This window comes from Triticum urartu, chromosome 1 (assembly GCF_003073215.2).
Source record: "Triticum urartu cultivar G1812 chromosome 1, Tu2.1, whole genome shotgun sequence".
Taxonomy (NCBI): Eukaryota; Viridiplantae; Streptophyta; class Magnoliopsida; order Poales; family Poaceae; genus Triticum; species Triticum urartu.
The window spans coordinates 552,208,087-552,228,600 of NC_053022.1; the positions used below are offsets into that span (position 1 = coordinate 552,208,087).

General features: G+C 46.8%; 2 protein-coding genes across 6 annotated transcripts; one reads left to right on the forward strand and one right to left on the reverse strand.

The window, feature by feature from the left end:
• The first annotated feature begins 13,675 nt into the window (after positions 1–13,675).
• LOC125529055 (probable E3 ubiquitin-protein ligase ZFP1) lies at positions 13,676–18,618 on the forward strand. Of its 5 annotated transcripts, none has more exons than XM_048693491.1 (9): positions 13,676–13,939; positions 14,592–14,647; positions 14,755–14,787; positions 15,309–16,134; positions 16,365–16,691; positions 16,791–16,825; positions 17,523–17,621; positions 17,725–17,880; positions 18,149–18,618. In XM_048693491.1, exons 4-9 carry the CDS (start codon positions 15,366–15,368, stop codon positions 18,281–18,283), a joined length of 1,521 nt encoding a protein of 506 aa, XP_048549448.1. In that variant the 5' UTR covers positions 13,676–13,939; positions 14,592–14,647; positions 14,755–14,787; positions 15,309–15,365; the 3' UTR covers positions 18,284–18,618. The 5 variants fall into 5 exon arrangements, with proteins under 5 accessions (XP_048549448.1, XP_048549433.1, XP_048549439.1 ...); XM_048693476.1 differs by having other exon boundaries at positions 15,309–15,651; positions 15,739–16,134; positions 16,365–16,825; XM_048693482.1 differs by having other exon boundaries at positions 15,309–15,651; positions 15,748–16,134; positions 16,365–16,825.
• A 374-nt stretch (positions 18,619–18,992) lies between these two features.
• Positions 18,993–20,439, reverse strand: LOC125529119 (ras-related protein RABA1f-like). The gene is made up of 2 exons (XM_048693524.1): positions 20,168–20,439; positions 18,993–19,631 (listed from the first exon to the last, which is right to left on the reverse strand). Exons 1-2 carry the CDS (start codon positions 20,383–20,385, stop codon positions 19,199–19,201), a joined length of 651 nt encoding a protein of 216 aa, XP_048549481.1. The 5' UTR covers positions 20,386–20,439; the 3' UTR covers positions 18,993–19,198.
• Positions 20,440–20,514: the final 75 nt, after the last annotated feature.

A 20,514-nucleotide genomic window follows, 5' to 3' on the forward strand; every position in this document is an offset into this window, starting at 1 on the left:
CGGTTATGGGCAGATGGGAATTTGTTAATGTCCGGTTGTAGAAAACCTGAAGTTAACCTTAATTAAAACGAATCAACCGCGTGTGTAACCGTGATGGTCTCTTTCCGGCGGAGTCCAGGAAGTGAACACGGTTGTTGGAGTTATGCTTGACGTAGGTTGTTCTAGGATCACTTTTTAATCATAGTTTTTAACGACCATGCCTTGCCTTCTCTTCTCGCTCTCATTCGCGTATGTTTTAGCCACCATATATGCTAGTCGCTTGCTGCAGCTCCACCTAATACCTTTACCTTACCCATAAGCTTAAATAGTCTTGATCACGAGGGTGCGAGATTGCTGAGTCCCCATGGCTCACATATACTTTCAAAACCAGCTTGCAGGTGCCGATGAGTCCGTGCAAATGACGCAACCAAGCTCAGGAGGAGCTCGTTGAAGACCTTGTTCTTTGTGTTGTTCCGCTCTAGTTGATCAGTAGTGGAGCCCAGTTGGGGTCGATCGGGGACCGTGTCGCATTTGGGGTTCTTCTTTTATTTTGGTTCCGTAGTCGGACCTTGATTGTATGTGGATGATGTAATGCTTTATTCATGTAATTGTGTGAGTGGCGATTGTAAGCCAACTATGTATCTCTTTTCCCCTATTGTATTACATGGGTTGTGTGAAGATTACCTCACTTGCGACATTGCTTTCAATGCGGTTATGCCTCTAAGTCGTGCTTCGACACGTGGGAGATATAGTCGCATCGAGGGCGTTATAATTTGGTAATCAGAGCCTTCCCCGACCTTAGGAGCCCCATTGCTTGATCGTTTTTAGTGGCCGAGTTGTGTCTAGAAAAATGTTTTGAGTCATTAGGAATTATATATCGGAGAGCTTAGGAATTCTTTTTACTTCCCAGTCTCCTCGTCGCTCTGGTAAGGCATCCTGACGTAGAGTTTTGACTCTTCTCTTCTCAAATTTCACAAAAAAAAAATTTAGGATCACGCAGGTATCTTAGAATCGTTCCGATGGTTTTATGATGAGAACATTGTCTTGGTGCCTCCTGTCAGGGGTTTTGTGGAAGTGTCCCGGGGAGTTGAGCTCTGAGGTGTTGCCATCATAATTTTATCGTTGCAGTTCTGGAATACCTGAGTTTAGTACGCCGACATCGAAAATCTCTTTTATGCAGTTCGTTCGTGAGATAACCTCGACGCCACCCAGTACTGGGGCGGGAGTTCGGGAGTATCGCCATAACTTGTATAACAGATGCTTTTCGAAGGTTGAGGTAGATGATTTCTGAAGGTTTCTTGGTTATGTGTTGAAGGATGGATACAGCTGGATGTAAGATTTGTTAGTTTTGGGTGAGATATTATGCTTCCCCTGTATCCCCAACACCTGATTGCATAACCGGAAAGGTTCGGGAGTTTCATAGGTGGGAATTCAAGTAGCTCGTAGGATATCTTTCCGACAGATGTATGATATGAAATTGGGGTTTGACGTCTAGTGGTCCGCCTATTTACGGTCGGTTTTACAGTGGTCTCGTTGTGTCTTAAGGAGTCCTTGGCTATGCCGACTCGGGGACACTTCGTATGTCATGTGCACTGCCTTGTACATGATGGTGCTGTATGATCGAGCCCGTGTAGGCCCCACCACGAAAACTTCGGACGAAATATCTATCATATGTTTGTTCCGGCTTATTCTGCAAGCCAATCCCTTTGTTTTTGTTTTGAGTTGTGGTATTCGAGTTGCTTCGAAGTCAAATGTTGATTCCATACCTTCCCCAAATGGTGTTCTCATATTCCTATGTGAATACTAATCCTTCTCGATCATCGAGTTTCTCATTTCAATTTCTTTTCAACCGGTGTGTCTCTCCTCAAGTGGATCCAATCATTTCAACATCTGCAAGATCAAGTATCAGCTCTCTCAACGGCGTTCATTTCATCCATCTCCAAGTTGTCTTTCTTTTTCCCACCCTCCCTCCCTTTTTTTTGTTTCTTCGAGGACCCAGATTTCTTCATCGGGTATCCATTCAATTCATGTGAAGTCACTCCATTCTTTTTCGTCAATATTCTTATCCGGTGGTTCTCAAGGAGATGTTCTACTAGTTCGTCATTCTTCATTCTTTTCTTCTCCGGTGGAACCAATTCAAGCTTTCGGTGTTGATCATAACTTTTTCCTTGTTTCAAATATCTTCTCATGCCGGTGCACCTCATATTCATTCACTTCTCGCCATTTAATTGTTCCGGAGTGCTCAAGATATCTCGAAGATTCATGTTTCCACTCTGCATTCGTTCAAGCTCTTTCGAGGTTGTTATCTCATTCAAGTCATTTAATTCAACCGGTGCAACCTCTCTTTTAAATCATTTCAACGGTGCTTCTTTTGAGTGGGCCCTAACCCACAGGTCTTTTCCCAGGATCTTACCTGACTCTTCTTATTTCCCAGAGCTATCCTAAATTCCTTTTAAAGTTTGACGTAAGAATGAGTTATCATCAGTCAAATGTCTTCTCCAAGATCTTCCAAATTCTTTTCATCGTTGGTTCAACCTTTCTATTTATCATTTCGGAGTATCTCAACAATTCACGGTGGTGTTTCTCGTCGTAATTCTCGGATTTTGAAGACCGAAGAAGATTTTTCTCTCAATCTTGCTCTTTTCTCTTCAAGATTCGTGATTCTAGCTTGTTGCCATCCTCTCATAATTGTTTTCGATTGTCAGAATTCTTTTCAGTTTGATCATCCAGAGCCCATCATTTCAGAAGATTTATTCATTCTCAGCTTTCATCTCTCTTTCTCCAAATCTTACCGGTGCATCATTCAAGTTTTCTCTAATCAGCTCATGATCTCTTCGTTCTCATGGATCTAAATTCCCTCAAGCACCTTCGTGCATTTGATAATTCTTCCCGGTGATTCGTTATCTTTTATTCGTTCTTTTTCAATCCTTACGGTGGTCCGTTTAAGATTTCTCTTCCTTCTTTATCATACCAATTAATCCGTTGTTTCAATCCTTCCGGTGGTTCGTGGAAGACTTTCTCAAGTTTGCGTTGTATCTATCTTAATCCTTTCTACGAGAATAAGTAGTATGCCAATTCCATTGCTTGTCATCAATTTTAATTGGTGAAGGATACGCATAATGTAATTCTTATTCTTGTTTCATCGAGTTTATTTAATTCCTTATTCCGGAGGTTCATCTTATCACATTCTCGGTTCGAAATGCTTTATTTTTTTTCTTTTCCCGGAGTCCCAAGCTCTCGCAATTATATCACCACGGAGATTCATCTAAATCAATTGCAAGGCTTCAACCTTATTCTTTTCATCCTCCATTTCGATTGATCATTTCTTTTATTTCCGGAGTTCTCATGAAAGTTCTACATGATGGTTCATCAAGGATTTATATTCCTTCTCGAAGTGTCATTGAGATTCTTTTCAAGAAGCTCAAGTTTTCTTCATCTTGCTATCCGGAGTACAATTTCTTTCTACCGTATCTTTGGAGGTGGTTTTACATCATTCTTGATAATTTGAGTTCATGTTTCATGATTCACATATTATTAAGAATGAGGTATTTTAAATCCATCAATCTCTCGTCATTGGAGTTACCTTGGGTTATATTTCACCTAAAGCTTTCCCTAAGGATTGCTGCTATCTATGGTGCTTATAAATGTCCCGAGTTCTTCATTTATCCTCCCGATGAAATAGCGTTCTCGTCTCCTTGTTCATTCCAATTCTTTTCCCATGAGTGGCAGGTTGTCACCTCATATTTTGAGCTGAATTCCATAAGACCATATCAAGCTTATTCTTTTCGTTGTTGTGTTTCCAACAACTCCGTTCGACCCTTCTCCTAAGGATGCCTTCTCAAGCTCTTTTGTGGCAGAAGTTGGCATTTTTCTTCTCCATTCTCCTATCTCAATTATCTATCTTCTATTCTTTTGTTCCCGAGGCATTGTGATGTTGCTCTCTGCAACCCATCTTCTTGTTTTGTCAGGATCGTGTTCTTTTCGTCCTTATCCTTTTTAACCGGAGTGGTTTCAATATACATCTTGCCCTCAACCTCAAGGTTTTTCGCAATATTCTTTGTCCCTCTTTCCTAACGGAGTGTTTTCGACCTTGTTCACCTTCGTTGTATTCTTTTCTCGAATTTGTTCAACCTCTCAAGGTTCTTTGGTTTCATTCGTTTGTCAAAGAAGCAACTTAGTTTTACCTCTCCTCTCTTCCTTCCGTTGTTTCCCCGGTGCCATTCTAGATCTCGGGACGAGATCCTCTCGTAGTGGTGGAGTGTTGTAACGCCCCGTGACCGATGTGCCAGGTGTCATGCAGTTATTCGCTGTTGTTGCCTTGTAATTGCTTGCGTGTCATGCATTGCATATCATGTCATCATGTGCATTTCATTTGCATACATGTTCGTCTCATGCATCCGAGCATTTTTCCCGTTGTCCGTTTTGCAATCCGGCGCTTCGTTCTCCTCCGGTGGTCATTTCTAGCTTTCTTTCGTGTGTGGGGATTAAACATTTCCGGATTGGACCGAGACTTGCCAAGCGGCCTTGGTTTACTACCGGTAGATCGCCTTCAAGTTTCGTATCATTTGGACTTCGTTTGATACTCCAACGGTTAACCGAGGGACCGAAAAGGCCTCGTGTGTGTTGCAGCCCAACACCCCTCCAATTTGGCCCAAAACCCACCTAACTTTGCTCCATCATCTAGAGAGTTCGATCACGATCGCGTGGCCGAAAACCGCACCTCATTTGGACTCTCCTAGCTCCCTCTACCTATAAATATGTGTCCCTCCCGGAACTTTCGCGCAGATGAACCCTAACCTCCTCCTCCGCGCGTCGCCGGACAATTTTCCACCGCGCCCGGACATGTCCGCTCGCCCTCCACCTCACCCCGCCCAATGGGCAGCCGCCACATCAGCCGCGCCGCCGCTCCAGGCCAATCGGCGCCAGCCACCTCACCCGGCCAGCTCTCTCTCTCTCCGCCGCGGCCCGCGGGGCCCGAGGCCGGCCCGCGCGGGCCCATCTCGCTCCGCCGCCCGGGAGACCCCGCCGCCTTCGCCCGAAGCTCCCCGCCGCCTAGCGCTCCTCGCCGGCAACTGCCGCCGCCGCCATGCTCGAGCTCCGCCACCAAGTCCGCGCCCACCGGCCGCCGTCTCCGTCGCCGGTGCGCCACCGCGGCGCCGCCGCCTCGTCACCGGAACTCGTCAGATCCTCCGCCCGCCGCCACCGGACATCGCTGGCGCCGCCCGCATCGCCTTGCCACCCCGCCGTCCTCGCCGGATTCGATCCGCTCCGGCCACCTCCCTCAACTCCAGCGAGATTCCGGCCGGATCCGGATCGGGACCAGATCCACCGGTCCCCGATCCAAACACCTCGTCCCCGTTCCGTACCGCTCCGTCCCGCTCCACCTCGTCTCGGTTTGACTTTTTCCGGAGGTATAATTTTCACTAAGTCCCGAGAATCCCAGATCCAAGTGCTCATGTTCGCGGCTCCGTAACTTTGCATCCGTAGCTCCGATTCATGCATATAGCATATCAAAATGTTCATCTCAGAGAGTACATCATTTTATTCCATTGCATCATTTTCATTTAAGTTCATCTTGATGCCCGAAATGCTGTTAGAAGAGGGCTACTTGAGTTAATTGTCAGATCTGCTACTCCGTTTAGCACTTTTGTCATTTTTGCCATGATTATTGTGTGCATGATATGCCCGTGAGTTCTACATGTGTTTTGTTAAGGGTTTTGTCATCTTTCTAGAGGTGCGACCCATGTATTTTTGTGATGTGTGAGGTGACTTGTGCAAGCTTGTAAAGTGGTGCACTTGCTAATTCTGTTTTCAGGGACTTAGCATTTCCACTAAGTCCTTGAGCTGTTTATCTCATGATGCCATATGTTCTTGTTGTTTCCTAGTGATCCGTGCCTCTTTTGAGGATGATCAGTAAGGGAGTTTTGTTAATCTTGTAGTGCTCTATCCATCCATGTCTTTTTTTTGCAATTATGGAGCACCCTAGCTTGAGTCAATCGAGCTCTACTTTTGCTACTTTGTGAATCTGGGCAGATTGTCAACTTGTTTGCGATTTTGCCGGTGATGTTGTAGTTTATCCGTGCATGCTATGCTATTGTTCTTGCCATGTCTAGCTTGAATTTTGTGCCTTCTTGATGGGTATATGCTTGTCTTGCCATGACTTTCACCGTAGTGAGTGCATCGAGCTCGTAAACATGCCTATTTGAGTTATATTTCAGCTTGCTCCAGTTTTCACTAAGTATGAAAACTAATTATGTTTTAGCTATGCTCACATGCTTGCAATTGTATTTTCTGATCCCTTTTGGCTCAAGGTCATTAAGGGACTTTTGTTAAGCTCTTTGAGTATCTCCATGCCATGCTTTACTTTGCCATGTTCAGATCCTGTAGCATGTAGTTTTGTTGCTCCGAAGAGGGCTACCTGATCTGAAATTCCAGACAAGTGTTAATTTCACTAAGTCTGAGATATGTTTGTCATATGCATTTTTGCCATGCTTGTTTGAACCTGTTAATGGATGAATTGGCCGTAGCTCAGTGCTAGACTTTTGTTAAGCATCTTGTGTGCATCCCTGCCATCTATTTTGTTGTCATGTTTGGGTGCTGTAGCATGTTCATCTCATTGCATTTAGGTGGCTACTTGCTGTAAATCGCAGACCGATGTCATTTTTGAATCGCTTGCCATTTCCAAACCGTAACTTCGATTCCGGCGTTCTTTATATCGTTTTCAAGCGATTTCATCTCATATTTCAAGTGGCACACTTAGATTTCCAAGTTGAGGCCAGGTTCTTTCATCTCCTGTCATATCTTGTATATGCATCGCATACCGCATCCCGCATATCATACCATGTTCATGTGTTGGTTGTTTACTATGTTGTGTGCTCCTTTTCCGGTGTTTGCTTCTTCGGGTTGGTTTCGGTAACGTCGCGTTTGTGAGGAACCGTTCGTCAACGTCCGTTTGTCTTCTTCATGGACTCGTTCTTCTTCCTTGCGAGATTTCAGGCAAGATGATCATACCCTCGAAATCACTTCTATCTTTGCTTGCTTAGTTGCTCGCTCTTTTGCTATGCCTATGCTGCGATACCTACCACTTGCTTATCATGCCTCCCATATTGTTGAACCAAGCCTCTAACCCACCTTGTCCTAGCAAACCGTTGTTTGGCTATGTTACCGCTTTGCTCAGCCCCTCTTATAGCGTTGTTAGTTGCAGGTGAAGATTGGAGCTTGTTCCATGTTTGGAACATGGATATTTTGTTTGGATATCACAATATATCTTATTTAATGAATGCATCTATATACTTGGTAAAGGGTGGAAGGCTCGGCCTTATGCCTGCTGTTTTGTTCCACTCTTGCCGCCCTATTTTCCGTCATATCGGTGTTATGTTCCCGGATTTTGCGTTCCTTACGCGGTTGGGTCATAATGGGAACCCCTTGACAGTTCGCCTTGAATAAAACTCCTCCAGCATGGCCCAACATTGGTTTTACCATTTGCCACCTAGCCTTTTTTTCCCTTGGGTTAGGCCAACCCAAGGGTCATCTTATTTTAACCCCCCCCCCCGGGCCAGTGCTTCTCTAAGTGTTGGTCCAACCCAGAGCACCGTGCAGGGCCGTCCCTTGGCAACTTGGGTTACGTCGGCTCCTGTACGCTTAGCTTATCCGGTGTGCCCTGAGAACGAGATATGTGCAGCTCCTATCGGGATTGTCGGCACAGCGGGTGGTCTTGCTGGACTTGTTTTACCATTGTCGAGGATGTCTTGAAGAACCGGGATACCGAGTCTGATCGGAATGTCTCGGGAGGAGGTCTATTCCTTCGTTGACCGTGAGAGCTTGTCATGGGCTAAGTTGGGACACCCCTGCAGGGTTATGAACTTTCGAAAGCCGTGCCCGCGGTTATGGGCAGATGGGAATTTGTTAATGTCCGGTTGTAGAAAACCTGAAGTTAACCTTAATTAAAACGAATCAACCGCGTGTGTAACCGTGATGGTCTCTTTCCGGCGGAGTCCAGGAAGTGAACACGGTTGTTGGAGTTATGCTTGACGTAGGTTGTTCTAGGATCACTTTTTAATCATAGTTTTTAACGACCATGCCTTGCCTTCTCTTCTCGCTCTCATTCGCGTATGTTTTAGCCACCATATATGCTAGTCGCTTGCTGCAGCTCCACCTAATACCTTTACCTTACCCATAAGCTTAAATAGTCTTGATCGCGAGGGTGCGAGATTGCTGAGTCCCCGTGGCTCACAGATACTTTCAAAACCAGCTTGCAGGTGCCGATGAGTCCGTGCAAATGACGCAATCAAGCTCAGGAGGGCTCGTTGAAGACCTTGTTCTTTGTGTTGTTCCGCTCTAGTTGATTAGTAGTGGAGCCCAGTTGGGGTCGATCGGGGACCGTGTCGCATTTGGGGTTCTTCTTTTATTTTGGTTCCGTAGTCGGACCTTGATTGTATGTGGATGATGTAATGCTTTATTCATGTAATTGTGTGAGTGGCGATTGTAAGCCAACTATGTATCTCTTTTCCCCTATTGTATTACATGGGTTGTGTGAAGATTACTTCACTTGCGACATTGCTTTCAATGCGGTTATGCCTCTAAGTCGTGCTTCGACACGTGGGAGATATAGCCGCATCGAGGGCGTTATACTATCCCATCGCTAGCTATATCCTACACCGCGTAATCACACCTCTACCTTTTCTACAAATCTTGGTGCTGCATACTAAAGATCCTCAAGTGCCTAGTGTTTTTTATTTTTCCTATTCTTTTACTTTTTTTACTTTTCCTGGGATTTACTGCCGAAGGCCAGCAAAATACATTGGATCGGAACCCTTACATACCACCAGTCGCTCTCTCTCTTCTTCGTTCTTCTAGAGTTAACAAGAGAAAATAGAGACAAAGGGGAGCAGCCGTCGGCGCCACAACCGGCTCACCCATCGCCGGCCCCATTGTCCGTCGTTCCTCGCCACCATCTGTCATATGCCATCGCACCTCTTCGCATGTTCCTCCTCCGCCCTCCTCTCCCTCTTCCTATTGGACCTACCCTCCGTCAACGGAGCCCCACGGGGACAAACCCTAGGCTGTTATCGCATGGTTGTGAATGCTAGAAGCCGAAGGCGTGCGGCACATGACGGTAGTGCGGGATTCAAAAATGTTTATCAACTCAACAAATATTCATGAATTTCATAAATAAAAATAATGGATTTTTAAAAAAATCCATTATTCAAAAAGTTCCTACATTCAAATATGCTAGCACAATAAAAAAAGAAATTAAAAGTCGCTTATTCAAAAAATGTTCACAAATTTAAAAATATTTTCTAAAAATTGTTCCCAAAGTTTTAACATGTTCATCGATTCAAAAAATTATTCTCAAACATTGTTAAATACTCACACATTCAAAAAATATTTGTGAATTTCAAAAATGTTCCTGAATTTCATAAGATGATCCAAATTTAATAGAAGATTAAAATATAAAATAATAAAAATGTAAAATAAAATCAAAAACACATAAAAAATTGATGCAGGGAATGTTTTAGAACCTTGGCAAAACCGGTGGAAGAGTGGCACGTGAAAATCGGTAATATGGGCCGACCCATTTATGAGAGACCGGTCGGGGGCGTGCGCATTTGGTGTCTATTTCCCGACCCGCACGGGAAAATAGGAGGCAGGAGCTACCATTTCGTATGGGAGCTCCTAGTCGGTGCCTTATGCGCCGGTTAGGAGTTCTGGCACCCACTAGGTGCAGGAATGGGCTGGCCCATTTCACAACTCACGTGCTAGGGCGCATTTGGTTCGTCGGTCAATAGTTGACTTTTGAAAAAGTATACTTAAAAAATCATGAATTCAAAAAGTTTCACGGGTTTAAAAAAACACAAACTTAAAAAAACCACAAATTTGAAAATAAGTCATTAATTTTGAAAAAAGTTCACAAATTTGAAAAGTTCACCGATTTTGAAAAAGTTCACCAAATTTGGAATAAAATCATAGGATTTCAACAACTGTTCATAAAATTTTAGAAGAGGCCATTGAATTTGAAAAAGGTTAATCGAGTTTTAAAGTTCATCGGATTTGAAGAAAAGTTCATTCATTTTTTAAAAAGTTCAACAAATTTGAGAAATGTTAATCAATTTTAAAAAGAAAATCATCAAATTTAGAAAAAATCACTGATTTTAAAAAAATCAGATAGAAGGGTAAGATAAAACCCAGCATAGCCCAATATTCACATGAAAAATTAACTATTGGCCAATCCCAGCGCAAAATCTTGGGCTCGTAGCCGATTCCATGAGTGAGAAGAACTCCTTTTTGTTCAAGAGGAGTGTTATGTCACACATGCGAACCGGCGGCGGAGCTACAGCAAGGCCAGATGGGCCATGGCCCGCCCAGCCCATGGCCCAAACAATGAAGAGTACAAAGAAACCTGGCCCTTGTGAGAGAAAAAAAAATACGTGTTCTCCTCAGCTCGGCCCACCTCGGTCCGCCCAACAAATTTTGGGCAGCTCCGCCACTGCACATGCGTATCTGAGAACCCCATAAAAATTTTGTACATGGGGGGCGGGGGAGGCGATCTAGACAAATTAGCTTTTTTTTTTAGCGACTCTAGACAAAGTAGCTTTGAGCCGGAGATGCAGCACACGCCATGAAACGTTCTCGGAGGCCAGCGAGCGACCCGGGTTCCTCGCCCCTTCCTTGCAACGGAGCCACGCAGACGCGCGCGCGGGAAAAGCGAAGAAGAAAACCCGGTGCCGTTCCGCGGGTTCGCCGCCGAGGCCGTTGGCGCCGGGCAGGGGAGGAGGGTGGCGTCCCGATCCGGCCGCCCGCTCGCCCCGGGACAGGCGGAAAGCTGTAAAAACGCTAGTCCGACAAGCCGGAGCCGTTGCGATCGACGTGGCCGCATAGCCGTCCGATACTACCATTACGTGCAAGCCAGCTTGCTCCATCCATCCATCCATCCATCCACCGCCCGTCCGTCCGTCCATCGTCACCTAGTAGTACGTCGCATGGCCCGTGCATGCATGCATGGCTTACCGGTGCTCCCTACGCGACGCACCGCCAACAACCCGAGCTCTCGGCCGCTACGTACCCAGCCAGCAGTGCCCCTGTCGTCATGGGCTTTACGTCCAGACGCAAATTTGTACTCGCGCGAGCGGCTTTAATTTTGGCCCCGGAGCGAGCGCATGCGGCGATGGGGCTGGAAAGCGTGCATGCGTTTCTGACTTTCTGCAAGGGTGAGCCAGAAGCATGTCCACGTGTCCGGGGAGCCGAGGAAGCGTGTCCACGACGCCGCGCAACGTATTTTGTTGGGGTCGAAACGTGCGGGGAAAACGGAAGCTTTTCTGCTGGCGGAGATGCATGGATGGACGGCAGTGACGCCGTGCGTATGTGCGTGAGGACGAAATGCACTGCGTGGCGTTGGGCTGGCGATGTTTATCCTGGTGCTCATCAATTAATGCCGTGTGTGTTTATTGTTTTCCCTCCTTTTTTTTGCTTTTGCTACCATTTTATCAGTGAGGGTGAAAAGATATGCCCTGCTCACGTCCACCGGTTACTGACGTCGTTGGAAATTACGTCTTTGCCCTCCTCCCCGCATCAATCGAAAAAAAGGATTGCATTTTCTTTTCCTTTTTTTGCATAACTCAAATCTATCGAAGCCAATGCAAACATTTTTGGGCCGTAAAATGGAAAACACCAAGATAATTGTTTTGTATAAAAATTAATTGCTTCCCCAATATGCAAGACATTTGTATCCTCAAATTTAGTTACCCGATCCTCGTCGACGTATGAATTAAGAAAATGCATTCATCACGAGGGGTGCGCCTGCGGCAATGTGTCAGGACGGAATAGGTAAATAAAAGATCGGTGCCGCGGTAGTAAAGTGTTGCCCGGTCCTGACCCCTTTTCACGCTTCATACACATGTCTCCTCTTTTTATACCAGTCTTCTTCTTCGAAACCTCCCACCGCCAAACACCCCTCTGCTCTTCTCCAGACTTTCGTCCACCCTTCTTCTCGCCCCACCCATTCAGTCCACCCAACCGTCGCGCAATGGAGATCCACCCCCTTCTTCTCATGCCCATCCTTCCAGTCCACCTCACCGTCGAGCAATTGCGATCCACCCCCTCGTTCTTGTGACCATCCTTCCGGTCCACCCCACCGCCACGCAATGGAGATCCACCCCTCCTTCTCGCTCCCATCCTTCCAGTCCACCCCACCGCCGCACAATGGAGATCCACCCCCTCCTTCTCGCGCCCATCCTTCCAATCCACCCTACTGTCGCACAATGGAGATTCACCCCCTTCTTCTCATGCCGATCCTTCCAATCCACCCCACCGTCGCGCAATGGAGATCCGCCCCCTCGTTCTTGTGATATGACCATCCTTCTGGTCCACCCCACCGCCGCGCAATGGAGATCACCCCATCTTTCTCGCGCCCATCCTTCCAGTCCACCCCACCATCGCGCAATGGAGATCCACCCCCTTCTTCTCATGCCCATCCTCCCAGTCCACCTCACCGTCGCGCAATGGAGATCCACCCCTCGTTCTTGTGATATGACCATCCTTCCGGTCCACCCCACTGTCGCGCAATGGAGATCCACCCCCTTCTTCTCATGTCCATCCTTCCAGTCCACCTCACCTTCGCGCAATGGAGATCCACACCCTCGCTCTTGTGATATGACCATCCTTCCGGTCCACCCCACCGCTACGCAATGGAGATCCACGCCTCTTTCTCGCACCCATCCTTCCAGTCCACCCCACCGTCGCGCAATGGAGATCCACCCCCTCTTTCTCGCGCCCATCCTTCCAGTCCACCCACCGTCGCGCAATGGAGATCCACCCCCTCTTTCTCGCGCCCATCCTTCTAGTCCACCCCACCATCACACAATGGAGATCCACCCCCTCCTTCCCGTGCCCATCCTTCCAGTCCACCCCACCATCTCACAATGGAGATCCACCTTCTTCATCTAGCCATCGAATCCTAGTGAAGATCACTGTCTGGGTCAACGAGCAACCTATGCCATGTTCTCCTCGAGTTGGGAGCTGCTCCCCCCACTCACGCCAAGAATAACCGCCCGCGACAGCCGAATGCCCTTGGGTGGATCTAGACGCGGACACGGAAATTCTAGAGCACAGTGAGGTTTAGTTAGCCACGGGTGAGAATAAATGATGTTACCTCGGGAACGATGCCCGAAAATCCGGGGGGGGGGGCGACTGAGGCAGCAAGGAAGAACGGCGGTTGGGAGGGGCGCGACGAAGAGAAGCGGGGAATAGCGGTGCTGGCGAGAGGGAAGGAGTCGGCGGTTGAACTGAGCGGGGCGGGGCGGCAGTTGCGGAGGCCGAATTGGGGTGGGACGGGGTGAGTCAGGGGGAGGAGGACGAAATTCCGGGCGGGGGCGATTGAGGCGGCGAGGTGGGACAACGACAGGGACGACGCGACGATATGGAGCAAGGGGTGAACGGAGCGGCGCAAGTGAGGGGGAGGGGGGGCTCACGTCCAGATCCCGGTGATGCCCCACCGTCGATCAACTCTCCCCCCCTCCTTATCCCCCCACCGGATTACTAACTCTAAACATGTTTTTTCTCAAATAAAACACCAGAAGCTGTAGATCGGCGTAAGGAAAAAGAAAGGAAAAACACATAGGGCTGTTTTAGTACTTTCATTTCATCAGTTTTTGCCCCTATGGTAATTCGTTCACCTATTTAATTAGCGAAATGCCGCCGTCCACCGAGAGTCAGTGGCCATAATACGAACGAACTGCCGCCCCATGGCTTCCTCCTCTTCCTCCCGTACCCTTTCGCCCTCCTCCGCCTGACCCGCCCCGACCCGGCTGCCGCCCCGCCCCGCCCCGTTCTGCTCGAACGCCGTCCACTTCCCTCTCGCCGTCGCCGCCGTTCCCTGCTCATCCTCGTCCGCGCCCCTCCAAATCGCCATCCCTCCTCGCTGCGTCAGCCGGCGCGCCCGGATTTCCCGGGCACGGGTTCCGAGGTAATTTCGTTCCTTCTCACCCGTGGCTAGGTAAGCCCCACTGGGCTCTAGGATTTCTGCGCGCGCCTCTAGATCCGCCCGCACGCATTCGGTTGCCGCGGGCGGTTTATTTTTAGAGCGAGTGGGGTGGGGGGGAGCAGCTCTCAGCTCGACGCGAACCGGGCAAATGGTGGGCTGCTCGTTGAACTGGACAGTGATCTTTGCTGGAATTCGAGCCATGTTAACTTGATTTCACGAGATTGATTGCCTAGAGGTTTTTCATTTCATCCTTGGACCGTGTTTCTGTAATTCGGGGCCAGGAGGCGCTGCTGTCTCTGTCTGAATATGTGTTTATGCTTTGGGTGATGCCGTTCAGAGTTGAAACGGATGTTTGTGTGACGGCAGCGCCGCTAGAGTGGCCTGTGGGTTCAACGATATTGATTTGGGTGATGCCGTTCAGAGTTGATTTCTGCAACCGTGGTGTGGGCACTGGACTGCATCATACATGCAGTGCTCTTGGCTGGGCATTTTTTTTCACAGCGTGCTGGCTTTTAGATTAGTTACTGATGAACTAACATGATGTATGGATGCAGATTATTCGGGTGGGGGATGTGTCTGGACGAGCGAGTGTAGTTAATTAGCTATTAATGCTGCTGTTTTTGGCTTTTTGCAGTGAGCTGTTGGTACAGGGTAGAACTGCTTAATGATACACATCAGTCTGATTTTCAGGTGGCTAAACACTCTTGTTTTTACTCTTCGTCGTCTAAGTGACAGTAAACTATTTCAATTGCCAATTGCTGTCTGTTCTCTCTCTCATCTTGATTCTATTACTGCAGGTTTTAAGTCTGGAAGATTACCAAGACCCAAGGGTATTGCCTGAGCAGAGTAATTGAGTTCTAAATCTGCCATCATGTTTAATTATTAGTTCCAAGTTTGTTCTTTATCAATAAATGATGTTATGGTTGATCCTTGTCTGTGCAGGAAATTTACACCTCATTTCCATTTTTATGATGATAATTTATTCATCTGCAAACTATTCCAAAATGCTATGAGATTAAAACATGTCAAACTAATATGTCCCGATTTTATTCATTTAATGCTCTGTTGTAAGTTTATGCTTTGTGTATGTTCTTATGCTGGCACTAGATCTGTGTCTGTTCATCCTCCACAATTAGTGTACAGTTTTCTGTCGCCATTATGTTTATCAAGATTGCTGATGCTAAGCCTTATCTACAGCTGAAGAATGCCTGTTCTTGCCAAATTGATATCTCTCTGAAGTTTTTGTCCTCTACCATGACTACTTAAGAAAACATGTTTTCCTCGCATTTTGCATGTCGACTTACAGGGTTTGGACTGACTGCTGACCATATTTAGTTAATCTGATTTGCAGGAAGAGTTAATGAAAAAGCATTGTTGATCCATAAGCAAGGGCATTGTGGTTGGCATCATGCCACATAGAAATATGTGTTGGACACATCAGGGTGATAATCTTGAATCAGAGGAAGGACAAGCTCAGCCTGAAAATTACAATAATGGTGGCACTGGGAGTAATTTATCCAATCAGGGCGTGCAAGTTGCTCTTGGAGTTCCAGGAAATACTACTAGTGATGGAGTCCATGATTCACGGAGTTACTATGAGAGCATTAATAATCAGCGCCAGCATGCTCAGAATTTATACCCATATGGAGGCGTTGATCCGAGTTTTGTCTACCCATCGACTATGTACAATCCCGGTATGCCAACACCATCTGTGAACAGATATGTTCCTCATGCAAGTTTTGGACAGGGCAATCCACCACCCTCACCTTCATATCATCAAGTTGCCACAGGAGCTAGGGATGTGAGTAGCAGCAGTAGCAGTTTTGGTGATGCTACCAGACAATCCATGAAAACGAGGAATGCTGTAACTGAGAGTGGCCATCATTTTGATCATGGATTTGCAAGCTCGAGTTCATCTGCTCATGTGCCTCAGAATCCTGCACAATGGACATGGGGTGCTTCATTTGAATCACATGGTGCACCAAATGGCTCTTCTGCTGATGGACCAAACAGGCCATCACCAATGGCTACTCACCCAGCATTGGTGCGTCATGGTAACTATGTATTTCCAGCTGGTCACATGGGCCAGGGCAATACATGGACTACACACCCTGCAAATGTTATTGCTGATGGAGTCCCACACTGGGCATACAACAATGCAGTCCACAATCCTTCAGGTAAGTATACCTTCGTGATTAATAAAAGTGAAATTGTTTTGCTAAGTGATGATTCAAGGCACCTTTTTATGGCTGTCAGTAGTTTCCATTGGATAATTAGTGGCTTATATTCTTGGTAGCTTTCATTAGTTAGATTAACTGTAACCTTTTATAAGTTATGGCCTGGCTATAGGATATAATTCTGTGAGTGAGATGTGGAGAGGTAATCGAAAATCTTGCTTTTTTAACAGGTCAGTTTGCTCATCCAGGAACAATGGGCATGCAAAATGGTAGTCTTCAAGATTACCAAGCTGGCCCTTCTGCTACTTTTCATGGGCCTTTACCTCATTTCAACCAGATTCCTATGCATAGCATGCAAACTCCTGCTATGCTTAATCATATTCAGATGCAAGGGCCTCAGCGTCAAAGCAATGTAGTGCAAGGTGCTAACCCTTCTGGAATGGTGCAAGGTGCAAACCCTTCTGGGATGGTGCAAGGCACAAACCCTTCTGGAATGGTGCAAGGTGGAAACCCTTCTGGAATGGTGCAAGGTGCAAACCCTGCTGGAATGGTGCAAGGTGCAAATCCTTCTCGAAGGGCGTTCACCTGGGATCCATGTCTGCCTTTCTCCAGTTCTGGACATACTAATGGACCTCCAGTTCATGCATTTTTTACAGATCAAGTTTACAATGGGAGTCTAAGACTTCTTCAGGTGATTCACATTTCCATACATTCTTCTCATGGAATGATAGCATGCATGTAGCTCTAATTGCATAATTAATGCTGGAAAACATTATCTTCCTTGGATACTTTGTTTGCGTCTACCTGCTGTTTCTTGCGAGGCATAGAAGATGTATTACTCGTTTGCATGTATAATTTGGACTTGAATCCTTGATTCTGCAAGGATACGCATGCTTCATACTTATGCTGGAAACACAATTTCATTTTCGAAGAGTAATTAATTGATGTAAGAATTTAGTCATAAAAGATCTCTGGGATATTTTTTCAAGAAAACATTGCCAATTATTGCCCTTGGTTGCTGAAGTGCTGCACATTTATTTTACTTGAAATCTTCAAAATATGCCTGTCATCAAGTTTTAGAAAATCAAATTATCTAAACATTTTTTGTGAGCCCTTTACCATATGTATTTTCCCCTGCAATCTGTGTTGCATGAATAGCATGCCCTAATTTTGGCCAAGACAAATGAAACCATTTTTTTCCATTGCTGTGATACGTGATTATCATGTTTCTGTTGTCTTGCTTGCCTACTTCCTCTATTAGTATCTACAGACATTAAAATTTGCCATCCGTACCTCACTAATACTGTATTTCTACATGACTGGGCTTACTTTTATGAGTGATTTCCTTTTGAGTATGGCTATCTGATGTAATCAATCTGCCCATACAGCAAGCTGCTATGGCGACTATGTCAACATTTTATGATGCAATACATCTTATTGACGAACAATGGGATATGGGGCTAGATATAGACAGCATGACCTATGAGGTATGGAGCAGATGACCAACTCACTGGATTGTGAGTTTCTCGCAGATACTTTCGCGGGTTTGCATGTATGTAACTGATAAAATGCGGTCCTGCTCTCCTGCAGGACCTTCTAGCATTGCAAGAACAGATTGGAGATGTCCATACCGGTTTGCCAGAAAGGTACATCCGTCAAAATCTGAGGGTACATCAGTATGTTGTTCCCAGGGCAGCTCGCGGGTCCGATCAGTCTGTGGAGAAGGATGCTTGCATTATATGCCAGGTATTTTCCCTTACACATTCTATCTCTTGTGTTAATAACACCACTGGATCTTAATCTCTAAGTTTTGTACTGTACTAAACAATTAACCTGACAACATTTACATAGTAATAATATTGTAACTCCTTATCCTTTTTAGAAGCAGCTTATTTACCTAGAACAGTCAATACGCCCCTTTGTCACGATCAACGGCTAGATTAACCAGATATACAGTTTTGCTGTCAATGCCCGTCTCTAGTTTCTAAAGTGTGTTTGTTCCGTGTCTTTGCAGGAGGAGTTTGAGGCGAGAGAACTTGTAGGAACCCTCGACTGCGGTCACAAGTACCATGAGGCGTGCATCAAGCAGTGGCTGATGGTGAAGAACTTGTGCCCCATCTGCAAGGCAACAGCTTTGCCAGCAGAGTGAAGCAGCGGGTGACCGGCGTCAATAAATCATTTGCCGCAGCAGTGACTGAGATTCAGCTCAGTTTCTTGTAGATAAGAGATGTTGGATGATTGTGTTATTTACCTGTAATTTCCTGTTCGGTTTGTTGTGGACATAGCCTGCCCCAAAACTGTATAGCCAGAGAATGGTTTCATTTCCTAGACTGCTCTTAGACCCCCATGGTGCCTGAACTTCTCTCATCATGGTTTTCCTATTGCCCGTTTTATCTATTTGTACATTGTAATTAGACCTATATATTTCCCTTTGCCAAAAATCAGAAGTGAGAACTCAAATGGTTCTTTCTTCTGGATGCTCTATGGTTTTCTTAGTTCTGCGGTTTTGATTTTGACGGGGTAGGGGTGTTTGGTTAGGCTTAACTTTGGCCTTTGGAGTTAGGTTTATAACTCAAAAAGCATCTATTCTTATGCTCTTAGCTTTGGCTTTTTGCTTTTGACTGAATACTGTTACATGATGGTATAAGCCAAAAGCACAAAAATATATGTTTTGGGGGCTTATAAACCAAACTCTAAAAGCCCAACTTTTGCCTAACCTATAATCTAGCAATGGTTTTTGGCTTTTAACTTTAGTTTGATGATGGGAGTCAGCCTGAATGAAATGGAACTGTGTAATAAATCAGCAGACTCAGGAATAGACAGATCCAAGAGGTAGAAAACATCCAAGGAAAGGCCTGTAAGAAATTCACGATAACCTCACTCACACTTTCAAATCCCTAAACTATACCAGCAAAAGCTGTAGTCCTGAACGAATCAAATGTATCAAACATGGCAAAATGAACACTGGGATATGGTTGATGGCGCATGAATACAAACGAGGACTATGACTGCAATAACATAGTGCCCTCCCCTACAGTATAAGATGCCAAGCCACCATCTTGAGCTAAGACGAACAACAGTTGGATTTCTTCACCGCGGAGACGTCGTCCTTGGAGCCGACGTTGATGGTCTTGCCCTTGGGGGGCGCGGCGGGGTCGTCGCCGATGTCGAGGGCCTTCTTGCTCACCACGCGGTAGATCTGGGAGAGCACCTCGGTGAAGGCGTCCTCGACGTTCATCGCCTCGAGGGCGGACGTCTCCATGAAGAAGGTGTTCTCCCGCTCGGCGAAGGCCTTGGCGTCCTCGGACGGGACGGCCCTGAGGTGGCGCAGGTCCGCCTTGTTCCCCACGAGCATGATCACGATGTTGGCATCCGTGTGGTCCTTGAGCTCCCTCAGCCACCTCTCGACGTTCTCGAAGGTGACGTGCCTCGTGACGTCGTAGACGACCAGGGCGCCCACCGCCCCGCGATAGTACGCGCTCGTGATCGCCCGGTACCTGCGGACGCAGCGCAAATCAACGATCAGTCGCTGGCGCAGGTAACAGTTGAACAGCTCTCACTGAACACAGGCAATTAAAATAGTCACTCTCATTGCCCAATTGATGATTACAAATTGTTCAGCACAGGAGTTGTAATTGATGGCTACAAGATGTTTCCTCGTCAACTAGCAAGCATGTTCCCCAAACCCCATATTATGCTCTAACAGTTGGACTGCATGTAAAGCCTATATCAGGGTCAGCTCCTGGCCCTACACAATCTTCAGTTGCAGCAGCACATTGCTAAAAATATGATACCCTGAACCTTCAGTGAAGCATGGCAGGTCGCCCAATCATGGGAAGCTATGTATGGATCGACACAATGCCAAATCAAATCTCAACATCCAGTGAAGCATTTCAATCGAACACAGCAGTGTATGCTTCTGCAGCTTCCAAGCATCCAAGGGGTCATGAGATCCACATGGCACACCGGCTGCTGTAACGACAGGGGAGGGAGGGGGGGTGGATCTGGGGACTGGAATGGGGGGGATGGGTACCTCTCCTGGCCGGCGGTGTCCCAGATCTGGGCCTTGACGACCTTGTCGTCGACGTGGATGCTGCGGGTGGCGAACTCGACGCCGATGGTGGACTTGGACTCGAGGCTGAACTCGTTGCGGGTGAAGCGGGTGAGCAGGTTGGACTTGCCCACCCCCGAGTCCCCGATCAGCACCACCTTGAACAGGTAGTCGTAGTCGTCCTCCGCCCTGTAAGCCATCTCCCTCTCCCTCTCCCCTCCGGCCGCCTTCTTCCTCGTCGGCGGCGGGCTCCCTCGGCCTCCCCTCCTTGCCGCTGCTTCTCGTTGGCTGGATAGATCGTATCGCGGCCGTGGTTGTTGTGGCTTCCG

Coding starts and splice junctions, on each gene's coding strand:
- LOC125529055 (XM_048693471.1), top strand. CDS start 15,366: ATGCCACATAGAAATATGTGTTGGACACATCAGGGTGATAATCTTGAA. Junction 16,135..16,364: donor TGCAGTCCACAATCCTTCAG/GTAAGTATACCT, acceptor CTTTTTTAACAG/GTCAGTTTGCTCATCCAGGA. Junction 16,826..17,522: donor GGAGTCTAAGACTTCTTCAG/GTGATTCACATT, acceptor CTGCCCATACAG/CAAGCTGCTATGGCGACTAT.
- LOC125529119 (XM_048693524.1), bottom strand. CDS start 20,385: ATGGCTTACAGGGCGGAGGACGACTACGACTACCTGTTCAAGGTGGTG. Junction 19,632..20,167: donor GACACCGCCGGCCAGGAGAG/GTACCCATCCCC, acceptor CTGCGTCCGCAG/GTACCGGGCGATCACGAGCG.